The sequence below is a fragment of the Haemorhous mexicanus genome, chromosome 22, assembly GCF_027477595.1.
Source record: "Haemorhous mexicanus isolate bHaeMex1 chromosome 22, bHaeMex1.pri, whole genome shotgun sequence".
Lineage (NCBI taxonomy): Eukaryota > Metazoa > Chordata > Aves > Passeriformes > Fringillidae > Haemorhous > Haemorhous mexicanus.
In genome coordinates this window covers 7615898-7639161 of record NC_082362.1, presented here as the reverse complement: position 1 = coordinate 7639161, position 23264 = coordinate 7615898, and the positions used below count along the sequence as shown (strand labels likewise).

At 62.3% G+C, this 23264-nt stretch overlaps 3 protein-coding genes across 10 annotated transcripts in view; 2 read left to right on the top strand and 1 right to left on the bottom strand.

Moving 5' to 3' along the window:
• SSH2 (slingshot protein phosphatase 2) overlaps positions 1 to 7192 on the top strand; it is a 90028-nt gene extending 82836 nt beyond the window's left edge. For all 4 annotated transcript variants that reach the window (XM_059865725.1, XM_059865727.1, XM_059865728.1 and 1 more), the window contains one exon: positions 1029 to 7192. In XM_059865725.1, the coding sequence (XP_059721708.1) occupies positions 1029 to 2990 (1962 nt within the window). In that variant the 3' untranslated portion in view covers positions 2991 to 7192. The remainder of the gene's footprint in view (positions 1 to 1028) is intronic.
• A 1624-nt stretch (positions 7193 to 8816) lies between these two features.
• Positions 8817 to 15174, top strand: CORO6 (coronin 6). 4 transcript variants are annotated; one of them, XM_059866024.1, is made up of 12 exons: positions 8817 to 8894; positions 10871 to 11194; positions 11791 to 11913; positions 12352 to 12481; positions 12563 to 12744; positions 12864 to 12983; positions 13197 to 13316; positions 13700 to 13804; positions 13892 to 14037; positions 14116 to 14173; positions 14256 to 14486; positions 14592 to 15174. In XM_059866024.1, the coding sequence occupies exons 2-12, from the start codon at positions 10997 to 10999 to the stop codon at positions 14712 to 14714; spliced, it is 1536 nt and encodes a 511-aa protein (XP_059722007.1). In that variant the 5' UTR covers positions 8817 to 8894; positions 10871 to 10996; the 3' UTR covers positions 14715 to 15174. The 4 variants fall into 4 exon arrangements, with proteins under 4 accessions (XP_059722007.1, XP_059722004.1, XP_059722006.1 ...); XM_059866021.1 differs by lacking the exon at positions 12864 to 12983; XM_059866023.1 differs by lacking the exon at positions 13197 to 13316 and having other exon boundaries at positions 14595 to 15174.
• Positions 15175 to 15289: 115 nt separating this feature from the next.
• Positions 15290 to 23067, bottom strand: ANKRD13B (ankyrin repeat domain 13B). Of its 2 annotated transcripts, none has more exons than XM_059866020.1 (15): positions 22914 to 23067; positions 19452 to 19587; positions 19069 to 19193; positions 18953 to 18998; positions 18568 to 18711; positions 18287 to 18476; positions 18133 to 18199; positions 17962 to 18043; positions 17829 to 17893; positions 17618 to 17748; positions 17351 to 17508; positions 17122 to 17274; positions 16804 to 16964; positions 16530 to 16610; positions 15290 to 16445 (listed from the first exon to the last, which is right to left on the bottom strand). In XM_059866020.1, the coding sequence occupies exons 1-15, from the start codon at positions 23022 to 23024 to the stop codon at positions 16218 to 16220; spliced, it is 1878 nt and encodes a 625-aa protein (XP_059722003.1). In that variant the 5' UTR covers positions 23025 to 23067; the 3' UTR covers positions 15290 to 16217. The 2 variants fall into 2 exon arrangements, with proteins under 2 accessions (XP_059722003.1, XP_059722002.1); XM_059866019.1 differs by having other exon boundaries at positions 16534 to 16610.
• Positions 23068 to 23264: the final 197 nt, after the last annotated feature.

Sequence of the window (23264 nt, the reverse complement as noted above, 5' to 3'; positions counted from 1 at the left end):
GGCATTGGCAAGGCCATGAGCCGACCTTGACCTGACCTGCTGTGCTGTTCTCATGAGAAACTTATTTTTGAGTTTTGCATCAGGAGAGCAGAAAGGTGGGACTTGACCCACTAATATAGCCAGACCCTGAGCCCAGCCAACATCCCAAATCGGCACGGATATTTATCTGACTTGAGAAATCCACCAAAGAATGGGGCAAAACTGGCCCTTTTCCCTGGTTGGGAAGCACTAGCATTGGGGTAGTAAATCAAGGCAGGTGTAGAGCTTCTACTGCTGGAGGAAGAAATTAACCTGTCCAGGTCTGGAGTGATGGGATTGGGCACGTCATGGCTCACTTCTCCTGGGTAGAGAGATGGTCTTGACAAAATTTAGTAACCTCTAAATTTAGGTACCTTCTTTTTGTAATTGCTTTTCAGCCTCCAGGACTCTCTCAGGGATTGATGATGTCCGGGGCCATCATTTTCTGGGAGCTTCTCTTATTTAAATTCCATCCTGCATTGCTTGAATCTTTTCCATCTCCATGTGAGGCAGTAAGGCTCTTCCAAATATAATAGGCCAATGCTCTCTCCTGTGATTTGGCAGAGAGTGTCTGTGGGGACTGGGAGTCCCCCTGGCCATTGTCCTCTGGGAAATCAGAGCATTTCAATGCTTGGTCATTCTTTTTGCTGTTCTTCTGTTTGCTCCATACATGAGCAGAATTTGTCATGTTTTCAGTTCAAAATGGTATTTTAGCACTATTAGGATTCTTTTTGCTTATTGGAGTTTTCTTCATTTAGAAAAACAAAAAAGCTACCTTTTCCTTGGAGTTTGTTGCAATTAAGGTTCTTAGATCTTAGTCTAAGTGACAATCCAGCCCGGAGTATGTTAAATTCAGTCCTAGAGACAGTAAGAAACCTACATAAGTGATCACTGCCACATGCTTTTTGTTCCTTTGGGAATGTGCACCCCTGTTTTCTCTAACCTGCTGCTGTTTGCTCCATGTCAGCACAGCTGATGCACTTAGTAATTCTCCTGTTTGTGTGTTGCAGGAGGTCCCTGAGCTGCCTGGTGCAGGTCATCTCACAAGATCCCACTCAGAAAATGCCATTTCTGTGAAGGAAATTATCACAGAGATTGAGTCAATCAACCAGGGAGCAGGACCTGCCCAGCAGAAAGAGGGTTCAGCCAACCTCAGCCAGACACCAAAAAGGAACACGGTGCATGACCTGCCAGTGGAGGTGATTTGGGCATCAGAAAAGTTGGAACAGAGTGAAGGAGCCTGTGCTGGACACCAGGAGAAGGAGAAGGACCCTCTGCCAACTGAGCAGGAAGAAGCCCCATCTCTGCAGCTGTCTTCTGGTAGATCAGACCTGGAGGAAAGCAGCTCTGGTGGGGAGCAGCAGGAGCCTCGTGGCTCCATCAAGCCCGAGCCCAAGTGGTGCCCCGGCTCCGTCCGGCGAGCCACGCTGGAGTTCGAGGAGCGCCTGAGGCAGGAGCAGGAGCACCAGCACACGGCCCCAGCCTGCACTTTACCCACCCGCAAGAACTCCAGGAACGACTCTCCTGCTGCTGAGCTCCTGCCACGGGGGAAGAGCGAGGAGCCGCCCCTGGAGCTGGCTCTGGAGGGGGGCAAGGCGCAGGAGGAGCCGCTGCTGCCTCCAGGGGCAGAGCAGCCTGTGGGCAGACACCTACCTGCACCCCTCAGGCCCCCTGCCCAGGAGTCCCTGCCCGCAGAGCCCAGCCCGGGGCAGGAGGCAGCGGCACAAGAGTGCAGGACAGTGGTCTCGTTTGATGGGACGGAGGAGCCATCCCTGCCCTCCCTCCTCCCAAAGAGAATTGAAATCATCGAGTACACCCTCACGGTCAAGCCTGCGGAGCAGCGCCCCCGTACAAGCTGTGAGCAGGGCGGGCTGGCCCCGGCCACCCCATCTTTGGATGAAAACTTGAACCCCTCGATGTGCTTGGAGAAGGCTCCAGCGGATCCCTCGCCGCCGGAGCACGCGGTACGCAAGCAGGCTGCCTTCGCCCTGGGCAGCCCCAGCAAGGAAGGCAGTGGGATATCTGCTCACCTCGGTGCTGCTTCTCCCTCTGCCCAGGTGACCTGTCCACCTTCAGCCAGCCTCGAGCGCTCTCCTTACCCCTGTGTCATTCACCTGGAAGGTGTCACCGAGCAGAGCACAGGTACAGACGATGAGCCGGTCACGCCGTGTGGCACCGAGGGAGACGCGACTCTGCCGTTCAGGGACGGTCTCAAACCTCTCTGCAGTGGTGGGGGCAGTGCTGGCATCTCGAGGCAGCAGAGCAGCGAGGACTTCACCAGGCAGCATGCTGAAAACATGGACCTTCTGGACATCTCGTTCCTGTGTTACAGCCTCCCTCACAGCTCCAGCAGCCTCAGCGTGGAGGAGCGCTCCAGCAGCCCCGGGCCGGTGAAGCAGCGGGCGAAGGAAATAGAGGCTCGGATCCGGCACGCAGGGCTCACCAGACCCTCCCACATGAAGCGCTCGGCATCCCTGGCCAAACTGGACTGCCTGGAGCTCTCCAAGGACGACTTACAGGACAGGGAGTCGGCCTCTTCCAATGCCAACCCCGTGCTTCTCACCTGCGTTGCCCTCGGTCGAGGCTTTTGTGGGGGGAGGTCGGAGAGGGGCTCGAAAAGCACGTGTGGGAAGCATCGCCTGTCCTCCCCAGAGCCCACAAAGCATTTTGTGGAACAGCTCAGAACAGCCGAGTGCATTGCCCAGAGCATGCCCGTGGAGAGGCCCCTGGCTCAGTACGCCAAAGAGTGCAGCTCCAGCCAGCAGAGTTTGTGCTCCAGTGCAGATCCAACGTGGACTAGCTCCGGGGAGGGCCCTCCGCTGCTCCAGGTGCAGGTCCTGGACTCCTTGTCTCCATCTCAAGCTCTGGCTGTTGCCCCACGGCAGCAGCACGGGAGAACTCACCCTCTGAGGAGGCTCAAAAAGACCAATGACAAAAAGCGGACAACCAATCCCCTCTACAACACGATGTGATCCTGGGCCCTTGGCTGTGATTTCTTACCCAGAACCTGTGGTGTTGCTTTCACACAAGGGGCAGGTGTAATATAAGGAACATGCACTTTATTGGTTAATTTTATATATATTGTCATTTTACTGTTCCTGGCGCATGTAGGTGTGGGTTGGTTCTTCTGTGTGTGACTCTGACTGCAGGACTGTTTGGGTTTTTTTAAGTTTAACTCAGATAACCTCAAATGTTCTTTTTTTGTTGTTGTTGATAATTTGTTTTAAAAGAACACTTTTATAATGAGAAAATTGATGGTGGCTTGCTTTGGCAAGGTGGAGTTTTTGCTTACAACCAGATCCTAGTTCCTGACTTGAATTTTCCCCATGCCTTGAAATGGTGCTGGGCAGTTGGTGGGGTGAGAGCCCCTGTAAATGTGAAGGTTGTGCCAAGGTCCCTTTGTTTGGCATTTCTTTTATTCTGCAAACTGGAACTCCACCATGCTGGCAGATCCCTCACAAAGCTGCTTCAGGACAAACACCCTGGGCTCAATTCAGCTGGTGCTTCCCCATAAGGAGCACACTGGGGTAAATCTTCCCAGTGGATGGGCTCTGATAATCCTGGGCTGCACCAAGACCAGCTCTCCCATCTGCCATGGGGCACACAGAGCTCTCTGCTCTGTGCTGAGGTGGGGCAGAGCTCCTCCAGGAGCTGCCAGGTTCTCCTCTACCCCCAAAGCCAGTGTTCTTTTAAAACAAATGTCTCATTAGGGTTTTAACCCTCCCATTACTTGAATACTGCTGTGGGCCTTCCAAGTTCATGGCCATATCATCTGTCCTCTGCCCTCTGCCCCAAAGCTGTTCTTGTGCTGCCTGAGTTTCCCTCTCCCCTCTGCCATGCTCACAGGTGTTTCTGGTGGCTCCCAAAACTTGAGCTGTTTTTGTTACATGACATACTGCCCTCAGTGCATAGCTTTGTCCTCTCTGCTGTCACTCCTAACTCTAGACCCAGAGGGAAAATACTTTCTGAAAGTTTATTCTTTTTTGGGGGTGGGGTTTTTTTTGTTTTTCTTTTTTTTCTTTTTTTTCTTTTTTTTTTTTGCCTAAATTGTATATATGATATTTATATGATTTTTTTTTGTATTTTCTATGTTTTTTTTAAAAAAAAAAAAGAAGGGCAAGACTGCATTCTGTAAACTGGAAAACAAACCCACGTGACTCAAACTCAGTGCTGTTCTCTGTGATCTGCACAGACATGGGAGTGGATTTGACATTATAAGCTGTCTTCCCTTTCCAAAAGTGAGCCTGGATGCCAAATGTGTCCCTTCTCCTCCAGTCCTGTGTGACCCCCCGTTGTCCCACTGTGGGAGGGGCACTGTGTGTCTGTCCATCTCCTTCCTGCTGGAAGCTGGGTTCCAGGGGTGCCAGTTGGACATGGAAAGCCTTTGGCTGCTCAGAGCCATTCTGCAGGTTCTTGCTTTTCTGGAGGAACTGTGTGTGAAGGCTCTGCTCCAAATTTCAGCTAATTATTTTGTGGTTTCTGAGCAGTTTGGCTAAATCAAAGCTCCTCATTTCTAGCTGTGTGCATCAGCAAGTTGTCCCTGTGCTGCAGGAGAAGAGGGAAAGGCCAAGGGGAGCTCTGGGTCCTGTCCACAGTCCCGTGGCAGGTCCTGTCTGAGCTGCTGCTTGGCTGGGGCCCAGACCTGCCCTCTGGGGAGGAGCAAAGCAAAGAGAAGGTGCAGAGTGGCTCAGGCTGCTGAAGCCCAGCATGGAGAGGACACGGTGTGGGAGGAGCAGCAGCCAAGCTCATGCCTAGAAAGCAGCCCTAAAGCTGCAGAGCCTTGCAGGCTCAGATGGGACAAACTCCCCTTGAGCTGGAGAGGAGCACATGGCACTGGAGCACTCTGGAGTATTGGGAAGCAGCATCTGCCTGCCCTGGGGAAGGGGTGTGGGGTGTCCTCAGCCTGCAGCTGCTTGGCAAGGTCATGCCACCTTGCTGCCCTCCTGCAGCCCCCAGGGGTCCTCCTGTGCTGCCTTGCAGCCTGGGCAAGGTCTGTGAGTCTGTCTGTGCTCCAGCAGGCATGGGCACTGTCCCTCCCTTTCCTCAACTCTGGCAGGGGGCTGTTACCCATGCTGGAGCACAGCCCTGACCCGGGTCAAACAGCACGTCTTCCCAGGCCATTTCAGTCTCTAGAAGTCACCCAAGCCCCTGGCCCAGGAGGCCAGATACTTCTTTGGGACACTGAGAGACATGTGGCTTCTCCTAGCCCGCTCCAGCTGGCTCCGGAGCAGGGCAGGCACTGTGGAAAGGCCAAGTGGCTCATGTCATCTGCAGAAGGACAGGTTCAGTCCTTGCCTCCCCCACAAACTTCATCAAGCCCCACTGCCCACCGTTCTGACCCCAAGGACATGCCTGCCTGCCCCTCCAGGGGTGGAAGGGACTGGTTGCCCCCAGCCTGCCTTGCATTTGGGGGTACATGCTTGGCTGGCAGCATGTCCTGGTGACAAGGATCTGCTCAGGAGGGAAAAGCCCTGTGTAGAATTTTCTCCCTTGAGAAGGCAGGAGGAGGAAAAGGATTGGGTTTCTTTGCCCAACTTGATCTCAGGAGAAATGCCCTCTGGGAAGGGTCTTCAATGCAGACCAGAAATGCTGCTTCCTTCCAATACTCAGCTGCTCTCTGGGTGCTTCAGCTGGGGAGAGCAGCAGAGGGGCAGAGGCCCCTGCAGGGCGGTGCTTTGCTGTCCCTTATCCTTGGCTCTGGCCCAGCACAACTGGTTTTTCTCTGAGAAGGCTGTGGGCAGGCAGAGGGAGTCGGGAAAGGTGGTTCTCTTGCAGAGTGATGAAGGCCTTGGCGGTCTGGAGGCTCTGAGCAGGATGGCAGGAAGGGGACGGACTGGAGGGGTCTGGACCTCCTTTTCCAGTGTCTGGGCAATGAAGCCACCAAGCCCTTGGCATCAGAGGTCTCTGCTGGGGATGATTGTCCCTTCTCCATGCTGGTGGCTCACGGGAGGTGATGTCTCTCTCCTGGTTCCTGTAGCCACCCCACAAGAGCTTCTTGTGACCTGCTGAGCACCACAGGGAGCAGCAGCACCTCCAGGATGCTCAGCAGCTGACAAGCCTCACCGGGTAGAGGGGGTTTGGGAAAAACGTGTTGTTTTAAGGGCATTTTTGTACAAAGCAACTGTTCTTTGGTCTCTGGCGAAGCCTCTCGGAGGACGCTTTATTGTTTACATTGACTCCTGTACAATATCCCAGCCATGGCTGCCCCGTCCCGGCCGTACTGTAACGTGTGAGCCTTGCACAAACGGGCTGTGTGTGCGTGAAACTGGTTTTACACTGCGTTCTGTTGCACTCGGTGGTGTGGGTGGGTGCTCTGTGTGTGTGTGTGTGTGAGTGTGTGTCCGGTCTGCTTGAGAAATTGTGACCTGTACAAATCTCTCCCCTCTCGGCCCTTTCCTGGGGGCACAGTCCCAGCGGGTGGCAGGAGGTGACGCCTTTCTGGGTCACTCGGATGTTTAAACTGAGCAGGGATTAGCTCAGTGTCCCTCTGCCAGCAGAGGCCTGGTGGAAGGGATCCTGCCCCACCGCTGGCTGCTCCGGGGACCTCCTGGGAGGAGCGAGCTGGGAATCCTTGGCCGCAGGGGCACTGCATCTGCAGGAGGCTCCAGGAGCCTCGCAGCTCTGGCAGGAGGAAGCCATACCCACCACAGGGCCCTGCTCCCTGCACGGTGCGTCCTGCCTTAATTTGGTCCTGGCTCCACACAAACCCCCCAACTTGTCCCCAAGGGAGGGGCCTCGAGCCCTTGGTGTGGGGCAGAGGGCAGAGGCAGGTGCTGGCCTGGCGCAGCAGGGCCCGGGCTGGTGCAGGGCTCGGTGCCTGTCCGGCAGTGCTGCCAGAGGTGCTAACAGCCCGCCCACGCTGCAGACATCTCTGTTGGCACGAGAGAAGGTGCCAGTGCCTTTTATTTTCCTTTCTGGAGATGTGACGTCCGTGCGCTGGTTTGTAGGGATTGTCCAGGGCCGAGCAGCTGGCGGTGGGGTTGTGAATCAGGGAGGGGAGCCCTTCTGTCTGCCCCTCCTGGATCTTCCTTGGTGGCTGGGATCGTCCCCTTTCCCCCTAAAGACTTTATGACCGATGTGCTCAGCTGTTTTTAAATGTGAACTTGTGCACTGATGTGCAGATTCAATGTTCTTGTTACCGAATGAATAAAAGTTTTATTTTGAAGATGACAAAGGTGTGTGGCTTCCGGTTTGGGATCGGGGCTGAGGGTGAGGGAGTGATCTGTGCTGCTCTCAGAGCATGGGGTGGCAGTGGGGGTCTGGAAAGCCAGAGCAGGGTTGTTCCCTCTCATGGATGGCCCTGTCCTGTCCCAAGTGATGGAGCTGTGCTTCCAAGCAAGAGGTACTTCCAGACCACACTGCAGTTGCAGGAAAGATTCCAGGGGTCGTGTATTTAAAACTGTCAGGATGCTGCAGGTGCCCTCCTTGCACTTCTGCAGACACAGGAGCTGTGAGGAGGGTTCTGCGTTTAAGCTCCAAGGGGGATGTGAGGGTGGACACTGGACAACCTGTCTCTGGTTTTGATTTTGCTCCACTGTGGCAAGAAAAGGCAGTGCAAGGGTCTCTGTGGCCTTGCTGTGAGCAAGGGACTTGAAAAAGCCAAATTCCCTGGGCTCAGCCTCAGCATCCACGCAGGAGCTTCCCACCAGGCCAGGACTGAGTGGGCACCAGGCTGTGGGGCTGTCACTGCAGGGTTGTCACTGCGGGTCTGGCGGTGTCTCTGGGGTGCCCCATCCCTTCCTCCTCCTCCCAGCACCAGCACCTGGGAAAGGCTTCCCAGGACCTTCACTTGCTGGGGATGTATCTTGGAGCTAAGGACACGGGACAGGGAGTGAGCCTGGGCTCTGGTGGGACAGGGCGAGCAAGGGGTGCCTCTGCAGCCCCCTCCCTCCCTGCCACCCCTTTGGCCGGGCAAACAAGGATGTCACCTCTTCCCAGCCTTTTTGCCAGCTGCCCCCTCCTGCCCGCTCAGCCAATGCTTGTCCAGCTCCACACGGTGCCCTTGTAGGGTCCAGGGCTTTGCTGCCTTTCCAGGAACCACTGCTCCCCTCCCTCTGGTCCCTGAGCCCTGCAATCCCTTAATCCCCTTGGACCAGGGCATCCCTGCAGGGCTGGGCTTCACTAAATCCCAAATCTGATTTCTGGATGTGCCTGTAACCATCCTGCCGGGCTAGGGCTGAGGTGGGCTTGCAGACCCTTTTTTCCTGGGGGAGATGAGGACCCGTGGGATGCTCCCGTGAGTGTTGGGAGCCTCAGGAGCAGCCCATGGCCACGGTCCCTGTGGGGCAGGGCTGGCCCCGGGCTGTGGGGGGACCCATCGCAGGGTCACAGCCCTGTGCAGAAGTGACCCTCGGGGTGATGCTCCGCCCCTTGGTTTCTCCCAGTACTTCAGAAAGGCTCAGGGGGCTTCTCCTGCCTCCCATCTGCCAGCCCGAGGGGCTCCCACTCACCGCGCCTGGGGCTGCGGGCACCTTTGGGACCCCCCCGCTTTTAGGGTGGGAGCGGGGGGCGGCCGTGCCGGGGCTGCCCCCGACCCCGCGGGCAGAGCGAGGGGCCGGGCAGGGTGCGGGGGCAGGCGGGGCCGGGCCGGGCCCCCCCTCCCCTCCCTCCGGTGCCCGCCGCGGGGGGGCTGTGCCGGCCCCGGCGCCCGGCTCGGCTCAGCTGTTCTCTGCGGCAGCGGCACCGCGCGGGGCCGAGCCGAGCCCAGCCGAGCCGAGCCCAGCCGAGCGGGGCCGGGCGGAGCGGAGCCGAGCGGGGCCGGGCCGGGCCGGGGGGAGCCGAGCGGGGCTGAGCGCGGCCGGAGCGGGCGGAGCGGAGCCGAGCGGGCGCAGCGCGGAGCCGGGCGCGCCCGGGCGCGGAGGAGCCGCCGAGCGCAGGTGGGAGCCGGGCGCGGGGCGGGGGCGGCGGGAGCGCGGTGGGGAGGGACGGGGGGACGCGGGGAGCGGGGCTGAGCCCCCCGGGCCCCGGCCCCTCGCCGCCCGCCGGCGGAGATGGCTATATTTGGACAGTGACCTCTGGTCGTTCCCGAGCAGTCGCTGCGGATTCAATTGTGGCAACGTAATGGCACGGCCGGGGAGCGGGGAGCGGGGCTGTCCTGCCTGTATCCTGCCCGCACCCTGCCCGTATCCTGCCTGCACCCCACCTGCGCCCCACCTCTCTTTGCCAGCATCCCATCCCACCCCGCTTGCGCCCTGCCTGCACCCCACCCAGCTCTCACGCCCGCACCCCATACCTGCACCCTATTCAGCCCTGCCTGCACCTTGCCAGCACCCCGCCTGCTCCTGCCAACCCCTCCTGCACCCTACACGTTGCCTGCGCCCTGCTCAACTCCACCTGCACCGCATCTGCCCCCCAGCCGCACCCCACTCGCTGCCTGCACCCTGCCCAGACAGCCAGGCCGTCCCTTCCTTTCCTGCATGCTGACACCCCAGACTCTGCTCCCGCTGGCAATGGTTGAGGTGCTGGTTGAGCGTCCCCTCGGAGCCTGCTCGCTCCTCCCCGGGGCTGGCGACCATGCTCGAGACCAGGGGGGTGACACCAGCAGTGCCGTGGTCCAGCCCCGCTTGGTAGCCAGGCTCTGGGCCCCTTAGACCCAGCTCAGCCAAGCCAGAGATGATGCTGAAGTACTGTGAGGACTCCGGGGATACTCAGGGACTGAGCAGATGTGGTTTGGCAGGGTGCTGCATGTGCTCTGTGCAAAATCCACCGGCTGGGACATGGAGGAGCAGATCTGCTCCTGCCTCTGCCCACACCAGCTCTGTGGGCTGGGGACAGGGGTGCCTGGCCATGCTTTTGTGGCTGGATGTGGCTTCTGACAATGGCTGTGTACCCAGAAGAGCACAGGGGATTCCCCATGGTAGCCAGTGGCTCATGGGTGCTGCAGAGCCCCAGCTCCAAGGGTTTTGTAGTCCTGAGTGTCTCAGCCTCCCCCTGGGGTAGGTTCCAGGAGCAGCACAGGCTGGGGGGGGTGAGATGGATGACTGTGGGCATGGTGCCCAGCTGTGGCTGAGGGCTGGAGACCCCACTGAGGCCACGGGGGGGCTCCTCCATATCCCGGTGTGCCCATGGGGCTGTGGGTCTGTGCCAGGTCCAGCCCTTACGCTGGCGGGGGTGCAGAGTGGGTGGCAGGGATCTGTGGCACAGGACAGGCATCCATGGAGGGAGGCGTGAGCCACCAGCAGGCAGCTCTGGAGGCACAGCCCTCCTCCTGGGTGCTGGGTCAAGCCAGGCAACCTCAGACCACTGATGCAGGACAAGGGGACAGGATACAAGGGGACAAGCTGTGACCTGGTGCATGGCACCTTTATGTCCACCCCAAAGTCCCCTCCACCCTGCTACTCTGCTGCAGCAGCTCATGTGCCAACCTCAGTGCCAGCCACAGGGCATAGCAGAGCTGTGGGGTACAGTGCAGCCACAGGGCATGGCACAGCTGTGGAGTATAGCACAGCTGTGGGGTATGGCACATCTGTGGGACATGGCACATCTGTGGGACATGGCACAGCTGTGGGATATGACACAGCTATGGGGTATGACACAGCTTTGGGGTATGGCATATCTGTGGGACATGGCACAACTATGGGACATGGCACAGCTATGGGGTATGACACAGCTTTGGAGTATGGCATATCTGTGGGACATGGCACAGCTGTGGGGTATGGCACGGCCACTGGGCATAGCACAGCTCTGTGTTATGGCATGGCCATGCCCTTGCCCAGTGTCAAGTGGCTCTGGCCGCCAGCTGACAGCCCCCAGCACCTGCAGCACCCCCACATCCCTGCACAAGGGCTGCCCCTGCTCCCTGCTGTGGGGTCAGGGCATCACCATCTCCCATCCTCATTCCCCACCACCTCAGTGTTCCCAGGCTTCCCGCTGTGCCCGGAGCAGGAGGAGTCTCTCGGAGCACGAGGCCTGAGGGGACCGAAGCCCCTCCAAGCCGTGCCAGGGTGGGGAGGTGGTGGCCTGACCTGTCCCCCCAGCCATGAGCCGCCGCGTGGTGCGCCAGAGCAAGTTCCGGCACGTCTTCGGGCAGCCGGTGAAGGCAGACCAGATGTACGAGGACATCCGTGTCTCCAAGGTGACATGTGACAGCTCCTTCTGCGCTGTCAACCCCAAGTTTGTGGCCATCATTGTGGAGTCCGGTGGTGGCGGGGCCTTCATTGTCCTGCCCCTTGCCAAGGTGAGTGGGGAGGGTGCTGGGGTTTGGTCACGCTGCTGAGATGTGTTGGGGGGAACATGCTGATGGGTTTTGCTTTTGGGGACCTGCTGTGGCCCCAGAGCCTCCCAGCTTTGCCCCAACATCCCCTCCTCATGTGGGGGCTCAGGGCAGGAACAACCTGGGGGATCATCAGCACCTGCCAAGGGTGACATCCCTGGGGCAAGCAAGGTGATCTGGAAAACCCCCAGCTGCCTTCTCCCAGCCCCAGTTCCCTGGGGAGCAGCACCCAGTGGAGTGGGGGTCTGCCCTGCCAGTCCTGGCAGAGAGACTGGGAGAGGGTCCCCACCCCCTCCTTGCCATCAGAGCAGACACAAAACAGCCTCTCATGGCTCACATGATTCTCCTCTGTGTCCCTATGAGGCCTTGTGCCAGGTGAACCCCATTTGCCCCATGTGCCTCAGTTTCCCCTTCAAGGCAGGTACAAACCTCTTGCCACTGCCAGAAATCCCCTGCACATCCCCATTTGTGCCACAACCCATGTGGTGGCCAGGCTGGGCTTTGGGGGGTACCTGGCAGGGTCTCTCCCAGGGGCTCATGCTGGTCCCTCACCATTGCAGACAGGACGGGTGGACAAGAACCACCCGCTGGTCACGGGACACACGGCGCCCGTGCTGGACATCGACTGGTGTCCCCACAACGACAACGTCATCGCCAGCGCCTCGGAGGACACCACTGTCATGGTGAGGGGCTGGGCGCTGCGTGGGAGGGGGAGGAGGGTGCAGGGGGAGCGATGCAGAGCATCCCCCCCCCCCCCCCCCCCCGCCTGTGAAGTGTCACTGGCCTATTTTTAGCCCCGGTGCCATGCGTTCGCGCTGGCGGCGGCTGCTCGCTCCATGATGCAGCAGTTTGTGCTAAATTTACCCTCCCTGGCGACTCAGCATGCAGGAATAGCTGGGGGGGGCTGGGGGCTGCACCCCGGCCGTGCCCCCCCCTCTGTGCCCACCAGCATCTCAAGTGCTGGGGTACACCCCAGGATGGAGGCGCTTCTGGTGTCCCCTCACCACCCTCCCTGCAGCCTGAGCTGGGATTAATGATGAGGTTAATTGGCTCCGAGGCCCTCATCCGCTTAGTGCTCAGACACAGGGTGATCCCCAACGCCCCGCTCTGTCCCCCTCCAGGTATGGCAGATCCCCGACTATGTCCCCGTGCGCAACATCACGGAGCCCGTGGTGACACTGGAGGGACACTCCAAGCGGGTGAGCATCATCTCCTGGCACCCCACGGCCCGCAACGTCCTGCTCAGCGCAGGTAAGGGGGTCCCGGGTCACCCTCCCCGGGGTCACAGGAGATCCATGGGGTGACAGCATCTGCCCCCTCGGTCCTCTGCAGGCTGCGACAACCTGGTGATCCTCTGGAATGTGGGCACTGGGGAGATGCTGCTGGCTCTGGATGACATGCACACCGACCTCATCTACAACGTGGGCTGGAACCGCAACGGCAGCCTGCTGGTCACCACCTGCAAGGACAAGAAGGTCCGTGTCATCGACCCCCGCAAGCAGCAGATCATAGCGGTGAGTGGCCCTGCTGTGCCCCCCATCCCACCGCGGGGTCCCCCCCAGTGCCTGCCTGACCCTACTAACCCCTCTCCGCGCGTCTCTGTGTTTGATGTAACCCGCTAACGCCGGCGCAGGAGAAAACCAAACCGCACGACGGCACCCGGCCCATCCGCGCCATCTTCGTGGCCGATGGCAAGATCTTCACCACGGGCTTCAGCAGGATGAGCGAGCGGCAGCTGGGCCTCTGGGACCTGGTACGAGACAGCAGCTCCAGCCTGGCCAGCGCCAATCCCGCAGATCTCAGCCCAGCCGGGAACGCTCTGGGGGCCGGGGATACTCTCTGGCAACGCGTGGGCTCAGGGAGCATCATGGAATAGGACTCAGCAGCTGTTCTGGGGGACAGATCCGGACCCCCTCCATATTCCCCCTTCCCATGCCCTGTGCTGACTGTCTCCCCCTCCCCCCAGGAGAGGTTTGCCCCCCACGAAGGGCTGAGGCCCGTGCGGGCCATCTTCACACGGGAAGGACACATCTTTACCACGGGCTTTACCAGAATGAGCCAGCGGGAGCTGGGCTTGTGGGACCCGGTAACGAGGCCGCATGGAGTGCTGCCCTGGGAACTTGGCCCCCCAGACCCCTTGCTAACCCCCTCCATCCCAGGATGCCGTGTCTGCTGCATCCCCCTCCCAAAAGATGCCAAGTTCCCAAGTGTGCCGTGCAGTGCTGGGGTGGGGAGGGGGCTGGGAGGCAGAGAGTTCTGGGGAAGGGGGGTACAGCCAGGCTGGGGGTACCCAGCCATGCAGGTAAACAGGAGATGGGCTGGGGGGGCATGCCAAGCTGCCTGCCTGGGTTGTTGTGTACCCCAGAGGGGACAAGGCCTGTCCCCCAGTGTGCCGTGGCTAATGTGTGTGACTAACCAGGTTGGGGGTTTTGGGGTCATTTCTCACACCCCTCCACCACTGCCCCCCAGAATAACTTTGAGGAGCCCATTGCCCTGCAAGAGATGGACACGAGCAACGGGGTCCTGCTGCCCTTCTATGACGCTGATTCCAGCATTGTCTACCTCTGTGGGAAGGTAAGCCCCCTTCCCCGGGGTGCATCCCCAATGCCACCCTGTCCCTGAGGGTGCCAGGGCTGGCTAACACCCGTCCCCACCCTGCAGGGTGACAGCAGCATCCGGTACTTCGAGATCACGGACGAGGCTCCCTACGTGCACTACCTGAACACCTACAGCAGCAAGGAGCCCCAGCGGGGCATGGGCTTCATGCCCAAGCGTGGGCTGGATGTCAGCAAGTGTGAGATCGCCAGGTGAGAGCCAAGGGGGCTGGGAGGAGCCAGAGGGGTCAGGGGCGTCAGCTGGGCCCTGACTGCCTGTGCCCCACGCAGGTTCTTCAAGCTGCACGAGCGCAAGTGCGAGCCCATCGTCATGACGGTGCCACGCAAGGTGAGCCTGGGGGGGTCCCAGGGGAGATGGGGGCCTGGGGAGAGACACCCCCCATCTCACCACGGTCTCTCTGCCCCCGCAGTCAGACCTCTTCCAGGATGACCTTTACCCTGACACGCCAGGCCCTGAGCCAGCCCTGGAGGCAGATGAGTGGCTGTCAGGGAAGGATGCAGAGCCCATCCTCATCTCGCTGCGGGATGGGTACGTCCCCATCAAGAACCGGGAGCTGAAGGTGGTCAAGAAGAACATCCTGGACAGCAAACCCCCACCAGGCCCCCGACGCAGGCACTCCACCTGCGACTCAGACTTCTCTGTGAGTGTCGGGAACAGGGACATGGCAGCAGGGCTGTGCCCCTGCCCTGGGGTGGCATGGGAGGGGCCAGACTCGTCGGTGACCCTGTGTCCCCCCTCCCTGCAGCAGCCGGCCTTGGAGGAGGTGCTGGAGGAGATCCGTGCCCTGAAGGAGACGGTCCAAGCGCAGGAGAAGCGCATCTCCGACCTGGAGAACAAACTCGGCCAGTTCACCAACGGCACGGACTAGTGCAGTGGCCACGACCACGGGCAGGGCCAGGACTGCCCCGGCCTGCCGGGGATTAAAGCCGAGTCCCCACCTTGGGCAGGAGCCCGGAGCCGTGTTCTTTCCCCAGGAGCCGAAGGGGCAGGGAGGGGTCGGACCCTGACCCCCCTCCACAGGCATCAGTCACATCCTGCTCCCGGGGTGTCACATGGGCACCCCACTGCAGCACCCGAGGGGGTCCCGCTTCAGTGCCCGCAGGCTGGGGCTGCCAAGCACCCCAACACGGGGACGGGCACGCTGGGCACCAGCAGCTTCCCAGCACAGGGAGCTGCTGGGCCCCCCCAGCCAGGATGTGCTTGTGTACGGTGCTAGACCCCCACCCCATCACCCCCTCACCTCCCCCTGCCCCATCGGCCCCTCGGCGGGTGCTCCCAACCAGCTCTTTGCTCCTGGACCCCTTTAATAAAGGGCTCAGCCACCCTTGGCTGCGTGGCAGTACCAGGGATGAGGGACCACCGTGCCAGGGGTGCTGCCTGCACCCCTCTGCCAGCTCCTGCCTGTGACCCCCCGGCCCAGGCAGAGGGAGGCCGAGAGAGACGAACATTAAAGAGCATTTATTGGTGTTGGCCGCGGTCGGAGCTGCTCGGGCTCCCCCGGCCCTGGCCCAGATGTTGCTGTGGGGTGCACGGGTGGGTGGAGGGAGGGGCACCAGCTATGAAAAGTCCCAGGGGAGCGAGCCCAGCCCCCCCACCCCGCAGCCCCCAGCCCCCCGTGTGCAAAGGGGGAGCAGCCGGGGCAGGGGGCCGGGGTTAGCACCATTTGACGTAAGGTTTCTCTCGGGGTCAGTGCCCGGGACGAGGGGGTGCAGCGCTGCCAAGGGGGGGATCCGAGCAGGGTGGAGGGGTGCAAGCAGGGGTAAGGGGGGGTGACACCGGGCTGCCCTCCACAGGCACCCCTTCAGCTGCCCCAGCAGTCCCCGAGCCATGGGGGGCAGCTGTGCAGCCCCTCGCTGGCTGTGGGGTACAACAGGGCTGAGCCCCCACCCCTGCTGGCAGGCAGAGCAGCTCCCGGGTAAGTGCACTTGGTAGCGCCTGGGCAGGGGGGAAGAGGGAGCTGGGCAGAGCCCCCTGGCTCTGGGGGCACCCCGGAACCCCACACAACTGGCAGCCCACCCATCCGGGGCAGGATGTGCCCCCCAACCCTTCCTGGGGTGAGGGGCTGAGCAGCACCCCGTAGGATGGCTGGGGGAGTAGGGGTGTCCTGGAGAAGGGGTACAGTCCGTGGGGTACCCTCCCTGGTGCCTGCCATCCCAGGTGCAGGGTTAACACCCACCCCAACCTTGTGCTGCTGTGGGGTGCCCCCACCTCACCCCAGTATTGCCCCAGCTCTGGGGACACTCTCCCAGGGCCAAATCCTGCTCCCCTGTTCCCCATTCGCCCTCCGCAGTTCTTGGACTGGCTCCCCCCACACCGCTCCGCCTCTGTGTCCCCAGACACGTCCCCATCCCCACTGGGGTGGGCGAGGGGCTCAGTGGGGGTGCGGGGTCACTTCTCCGTCAGAGAGAGCTGCAGGATGCGCTGCAGATCCTCCTCCTCCTGGCGCGTCCGGCGCTCCGCTTCCTCCTGCTCCCGCGCCGACAGCGCCATGGCCAGGCGCAGCTGCTCCGCGTAGCTGGGGAACAGCGCGCCCGGCGCCCTGCCGGCCCCCGGCGCCGGGGCCACGGGGGGACGCGGGGCTGCCGTGTGCTGGGGAGTCCTGGGGGGCAGCAGGGCCTCAGTGGGGTCCCCGTGGGGCCGGCACCCACACCCACTCCCCCCATGGGGGCTGGCCAGACCTTACCAACCTGTCTCCCCGGCGGCCCTCATGTGACATGGGGTGGGTGCCCGGCTTGCTGTTGGTCAGTGCTTCCCAAATGGTCACCTGTGGCCAGAGATAGAGGGGTGCTTGGAGGATGGCACCCCAAAAACCAGCCCCCCCCAGCATGAATTCTGACCCGCCACCGTGGGACGCAGGGATGGAGAGGTGAGGTGAGTGAGGATCCCAGGCAGCGTCAGGATGGGGTGGGCAGCAGGGTCTCTCAGCCAGAAGGAGGTAAAGGGGTGGCCGTGCCCACCTGGTCATACTCGCTGCCTGCTTCCAGCAGGCTCTGCTGGATGGCAAACTGCAGCAGGTCATCCTCATCCTCCCGCAGGGCGTCCTGGTGGGTGCCCACCACGCTGTACCCCCGCGGCACCTCGAACAGCGCCGGGTCCATCTCACACGCTCGGCATGAGGCTGTGGGGAGAGCAGAGCTGGCCTGGCTGGGCACCCCTTCTACTCCACCTTGCCAGTTTTGTGTCCCTTACCCTGCCGTGACCCACTCCCAGCAGCTGTACCCCCAGACCCCAGTGGGACCCCTTCCCATCCCACCTCACCATGTCCCCCCACATACTGAGGGAGCTGGAGCTGCTGACGCTGGAGGAGTCGCTGCTGGGTGAGGGTGCCTCGCTGCTGGGGCTGTGCCGCAGGGAGCTGACTGGCTCGTCACACCCATTGAGGTTGCCGAAGGTTATTCGGGCATTGAGGATATGGAAGATGGGGATTTCTGCAGGAAAAGGGAAAAAAGGCGAGGAGGGAAGCTGGCTGTGCCAGCCAGGTCAGCAGCAGAGCCCAGTCCATACCAATCTTGACGGGGAAGCCGGGCGGGAGCCGCAGGGTGATGAAGTCCCGCAGTTTGGCGAAGAGCGCGTTGCTTATTGCCATGAGGTCGATGATGGGGGCAACCTGCTCACACAGGGACAGCGGGTGGTCCTCACACAGCCACAGCTTCGCCTTGAACCTGCCAGGGACAGGTGTTGGGCTGGGGACACCCACCTGTCCCCACCTCGAGCTCTGCAGCAGTGGAGGTGGGGACACAGGGAGTCCCTGCCTGCTGCTCCCCCTCTCACTTCTGTGTCTTGGTGGTGAGCTCCATGGGCCGTCCCATGTCCCGGTTGCCCAGCTCGAAGTTGGGGTTGAAGTATTCCTCAGGGGTGATGGCAGTGGGGTTGGCGTGGCTCAGTGTCTGCGTGATCAGCGTCTGCATGGGGGCACAGCCCCGTGGGGTGAGAGGGGAGGTCTGACTGCAGGGCCACCCCCTCTGACCCCTGAGACACTCACCCCATTGTTGGGCCCCACGTGCTGCTCAGCGATGCCCAGGAAGGATTGCAGGGGGGTCTTACAGCCTGTGGGAGAGGAGGGGGTGAGGGCAGAGCCAGGGGTACCCTGCCCCCCCAGCCTGTGCTGGCTCCACCTTTGCTCTTGCCCTTGTGCTGGTCTGAGAGGTGCTCGGTCCGTGTCCGTGTGATCAGCTCCACATTGGAAGCGCCATAGACCTGGCCGAGGAGGGGGAATGGCACAGGTGGGCACCTCACAGCTGCAACCAACCGTACCCCCCCGAGCAGCTCGACTCCCTGCCCCTCACCTTCGCCTCATACCCATTCACCATTTCCGTCTTCTCACTCCTCCAGCCCAGGATCCCGGACTTGTTCCTAGGGTGACACGGGCACCATGAACGTGCTTGGACAGCCCGGTGTGCTAGCACCCCTGGGGGTGGGCTCGGTGCCACCCCAGCCCACCTCTCGAAGGCGATGTTCTTGGTGTCGAGCTGGGTGGTGACGACGGGGGCCGTCAGCCGCCCCATCACCTGCTCCTCGGTGGGCTGCACAGCAGCCAGCAGCACCTCCTGGTCGTGGCCAGCCAGGGCCAGCGTCTCCGAGTAGACCACCCGCCTGTCATGGTCAATCTCCATCACCACCGCACTGCTGTCTGCAGGGAATGGGGTCAGGACAACCACGGTCCCCCACTGTGTCACTCAGCACCACTCCCCAGGGAGGGGGACACGGCGGTGTCACCTCACCTTGTCCCCGAAAGACGAAGCTGCGGTTGCCCCGCTGCCAGGTCATATGGTCGAAGCCCAGCAGTGTGGTGTCCACCCGCAGGTTCTGGCCACTCTTCCACACCTTGTAGGTGTCGCTGGGGCAGATCTTGGACACCAGGGGCACTGGGGAGAGATGCCAATAGCCCAGCTGGGGATGGGGACACCCGCACCCCCGAGGGGGCTGCCAGCGCTGAGATGGGTGGGGGACACACCTGGGGAACAAAATGTCTTGGCAGAATGGGGGCCTGCAGGGGACAAGAGGGCAGGTGACCCCCAACCTGGGGATGGGGATGGATGCAGGGACAGGGGGACTCTGCTGGGAAATTCCCGCTCCTCCCACAGCCACGCTGTGCCCTGAGCTCACCCCAGCTGGTGAACTCCCACTTCATCTCCACGTAGAAGTCCTGGGCCTGTGGAGAGCACGGAGGGGTCAGGGGCAGCCCGTGGCCGCAGCCCTGCAGCCCCTGCTGAGGGAGGTACCTTGCGCAGCTTCTCCAGCAGCACGGGGATCCCCGCCAGGCGCTTGATGGCTCTCTGGTAGTCGCGGTAGCGCAGGACCAGCTGCACCAGCTCCAGGTCACGGGTGCTCACAGCCTCCTGCAGGACTGCGGGGCAAAGGGGCAGTGCCCAGGGCCGTGGCACGGTGTGGCACAGCATGGCACACATGGCACTGCAGAGCTGGGCGCTGCACAGGAGCCACAGGCACAGAGCACCACGTGAGCAGTGCCTTGGGGAGCTTCACCATGATGTGACCAAGTTCATGCCCACATCCGTGTCCATGCTCATGCTCACGCCCATCTCCATGCCCGTGTCTGCATCAGGGCAGCTTGAAGGAGGATGGAGAGCGGCAGCCACCCGCTCACCTGTCCATCCGCTGCGGTTCTCCTTGCCCACGTCGGCGCCATGCTTCAGCAGCACTCTGGCACACTCCAGGTGGCCCAGCGTGGTGGCCAGGTGCAGGGGAGTTCGTCCTCGGGGGTCCAGCTGCTCGATGTCAGCCTGCCAGGAAGGAACAAGGCTCTGAGATCACTGGGGTGGCCAGACCTTGCTCTCCAGTGCTCTCCCACAGATGCGCAGCTCCCAGACACAGAAAGCAGCCAACATTTGACAGTATCTGGGAGAGCAGCCCCACCCCTGACCTCCCCCAAGAGAGGCACCTCGAAGCCTCTCCCAGCTGCCACCGCCAGACTCATGGAGAGGGCATGGAGAGCACGGTGGTGGCTGCCAGCACCCAGCACACCTCATCACAGCCAGGCAGGGCTGCACCCACCAGGCAGGCACACAGCAGGGGCACGGCACGGCAGTGGGGGGCACAGATGCCCCCGGCACAGCGCATGGAGCTCTGCACATCTCGATGCAGCTGCAAGCTCCAGAAAAGCCCCCACCTCTAGGATTTGGAGGGGGTTGTGCCCAGTTGCCAGGCAGCAGCTGCCGGCAGCCCCCCTCTGCCAGGGCCGGGCGATGTGGGCTGCGGCGGGCGCACGTGTTCCCCTGCCTGAGCCGGGGGCGGCGGCTGCGGGAGCGGAGCGGCTGCTCGGAGGATCCCCGGGGCCCTGGGGAGCCGTCGCTGGGGCTGCCGTTGTTTGTGCCAAACCCGGAGCCTGGCACCCTGCCAGCCCTGAGGAATCCCTGGTGCGGTGGCGGGTGGGCACCCCCGGCACCCACGGGCCCTGCTCCCCATGTGGGAAGCAGCGTCACACGTGCCCAGCTGGGGACATGGCTCAGGGAAGGGGGGGCACCCTCTGTGCCCCCAGCACCCAGCTGGGGTAGAAGTGCCTGGAGAGGGGCACTCAGATGCTGCCAGGGCAGGAGGCAGTGGGGCAGTGCCCAAATAATTGATGCTGGGGGGGCCACCCTCAGGAGAACAAACCTGGGGTGCAGGAGCCAAAGGTGCCAGCCAGCTGGGACCGGGCACCCAGAGGTGCTTGGGCATGGGCAGAGGTGGAGCATGGGCTCCCTGGTGCCCAGAGTCTCACCTGCCTTGCTCTGGGCATGTCCTGCATTGCTGCTGCCCCAGGGATGCTCCTGTCCCTGCCCAGGCATGTCCCTCATCCCCAGGGACTCACCAGGTAGGGGGACCCCCCCAGTCTGCCCACACCACGGGAGTAAAACAGCCCCCCAGTTCCCTGGGAGTCAATGTGCCGCTCCAATGCTCTCCAGGCGACTGCTGCTTTTTAATTGCACTAATGAAACTGCTCTAATTAAGGCAATCACCCCCCAGCTGGGGGCGGGGGCAGCAGGCTCAGTGGGGCTCCCCAGCTGCAGCCCAGCCCCATCACTGGGCAGGATGAGGGTCCCCAGTGTGGGGACATGGTGCTGGAGCCACCCCAGGGGACATGGCATGACCCAGATTTGGCCAGCAAGAGCTCAGTCCTGAGCCCTGGTGTTGGGTTGGCTCCAGCTTGGGGACTACTGCACAGACCTCCAGGTGCTGCCCATCCTGGGGCCGTGACACCCACCAGGGACAAGGACAGGGCCGGGGGTGGCTTTGGGGTGGCAGCGGTGCAGTGCAGAGCCGCAGCTCAGTTGCTCCTCCTGAGCCAGCCGGGCACGTGGCACAGCACGTCCCTCCACTGGGGCTGTCCCTGGGTTGGAGAACCCCAGCTCCTGCTCCTGGGTAGCAACAGGGGACATGAGCCAGCACGGGAAGATGGTGCCAGGCACTGCTGTCCCTGTGCAGCCCCGGGTCCCTGTCACGCCTGAGGGGGCAGGCTGTGGTGAGGGGTGTCCTGGCACAACAGGCTCCGCGTCACTGCCTGCCACATCCTCGTGATGTCCCTGTCAAGGGGACCCACTGACCCTTGCTGCCTTGTGGAGGCAAGTGTGGATGGGAGCCCATGGTGACAATTTGGGGGCGGCAGACACAGAGCCCTTACGAGGACATGGAGAGGAGCAATGCTCCCAGCTGCCCCAGTGCTTCCCAACCCCAAACACCTGCACTGGGGAGGGGCAGCATGTGGAGCCACTGCCCTGTGGGGGTCACCAAGGCAGAGGGAGGGCAGAGACCTGAGCAGGGGAGCACCCAGCTTCCAGCATTTCAACAGCACCAGCCCCAGCCCCTTACCCGGGAGATGCTCTGGCAGGGATAAGGGCTGAGCCGTGTCCCTGGATGCCCTGGACAGAGCAGGAGCCTGGGCTGGCCCTCACCTCATTTCCCCAAGCCCTCATCTGCCCCAGAGTCTGGCCTGCAGCACCCATGCCCACCCCTGCCACCCCCCCGCACCCCTGGGGTGCACACATGGCCGGCTTTGCTTTCACCCAGCAAATGCCAGCGGGGGCCAGGGCAGAGCCCCCGTACTTGCCAGGCTGGAGGGCTGGAGCCTCTCTGCAGGCAAGCGGGTCAGAGCCCCCCCGCAGCCCCTCCACCTCCCCGTCTGCCGAGCCCGGCTTTGATCTCTGCCGCGCTGAGCTCCTGGGAAGACTGACCCCAAATTAGCAGGAAAATAAAAACACTGGCCGTGGGGTGAGAGACCGGGGCGATGCTGGCGCAGCCTCCGGCTGGACCCCACAATGGAGACGGGTGTGGCGGGAGCCATCGCCTGCATCCCGGCGGGAGCTTCGCGGCACAATGACCCCCGTTCCATGCATCACCAGGGTCCATCCAGCATGGCCCTCAGTGCCTTGGGGTTTGAGGACCCGGGCCGAGAGACTGGGGATGCTCAGCACAGCTTCCCCGTCAGCCTCCCTCCAGCGCCTGCGGTTTCCTGCGTCTTCGGGGTTGGGTTTTAATTACCTGAATTGCATCGCCACGGGGGAGAGGGAGGCTGGGAACCCGCCGGGGAAGCACCCACACCTCGCTCCATCACCGGGCGGCTGGGAGGTTCCCGGGCTGAGGGACAAAGTGGGTCCCGTCACCCTGAGAAGAGCCCTTGTGAGGCTGGGGGCTTGCGCCCCAACAGCACCAGGGCCCTTGCCCCCCACCCCCAGAGGGGCTCAGCCTGAGAGTGGGGAGCTGAATGCTGCACCCCCAGGTGGCTGGCAATACCCTGAGAAGCGGGGTGCGGGTCGGGGGTCTGCAGAGGCCTAGCGGGGAGCTGGGGACACGTGCAGAGGGATGCTCAGGGCTGCGTGCTCTGGAGGATGAAGGGGACCCGCGGGTGGCACCCACCGCTCCGTGGCAGCCCCGGGGGCAGCAGGCACAGACCAGGGGTGCAGGTGGGGACACACGCCACACCCCCAGAGCCCCGCCAGCGCAGAGAGTGACCCCATCCTTATCACCCCCCTCATCTCCATCCTCATCCTCACCCCGGCCCCGAGCATTGCATCAGCCCGAGCGGAGCCGGGCCGGGCCGGGCCGTGCCGGGAGTGTCCCCGCGCCGCCCCACCTGCTTGGCGCTGAGCTCCCGGTCCAGGTCACGGGCGCGGTTGTGCCAGACGAGGTAATGCAGCGGGTACCTGCCCTCCGGCCCCTTCCTGCCCGAGCAAGACGCGAGCATCCTCCGTGCATGCTGGAGCGGCGCGGCGGGCGCGGCGCGGGGCGGCGCGGCGCGGGGCGGGGGGGGCGCGGGGCGGGGCGGGCCGCCACCTCCCGCCCGGTGCTTCCCCGGCCCCCCCCGCATCGCCCGGCCTCATGGGACTTGTAGTTGCCCTGCCCGGCATCGCCCCCTTCTTCTTCCTCATCTTCATCCTCCTCTTTCTTCGCCCCCCTCCCGCAACGCTCAGCCCATCACCGCGGC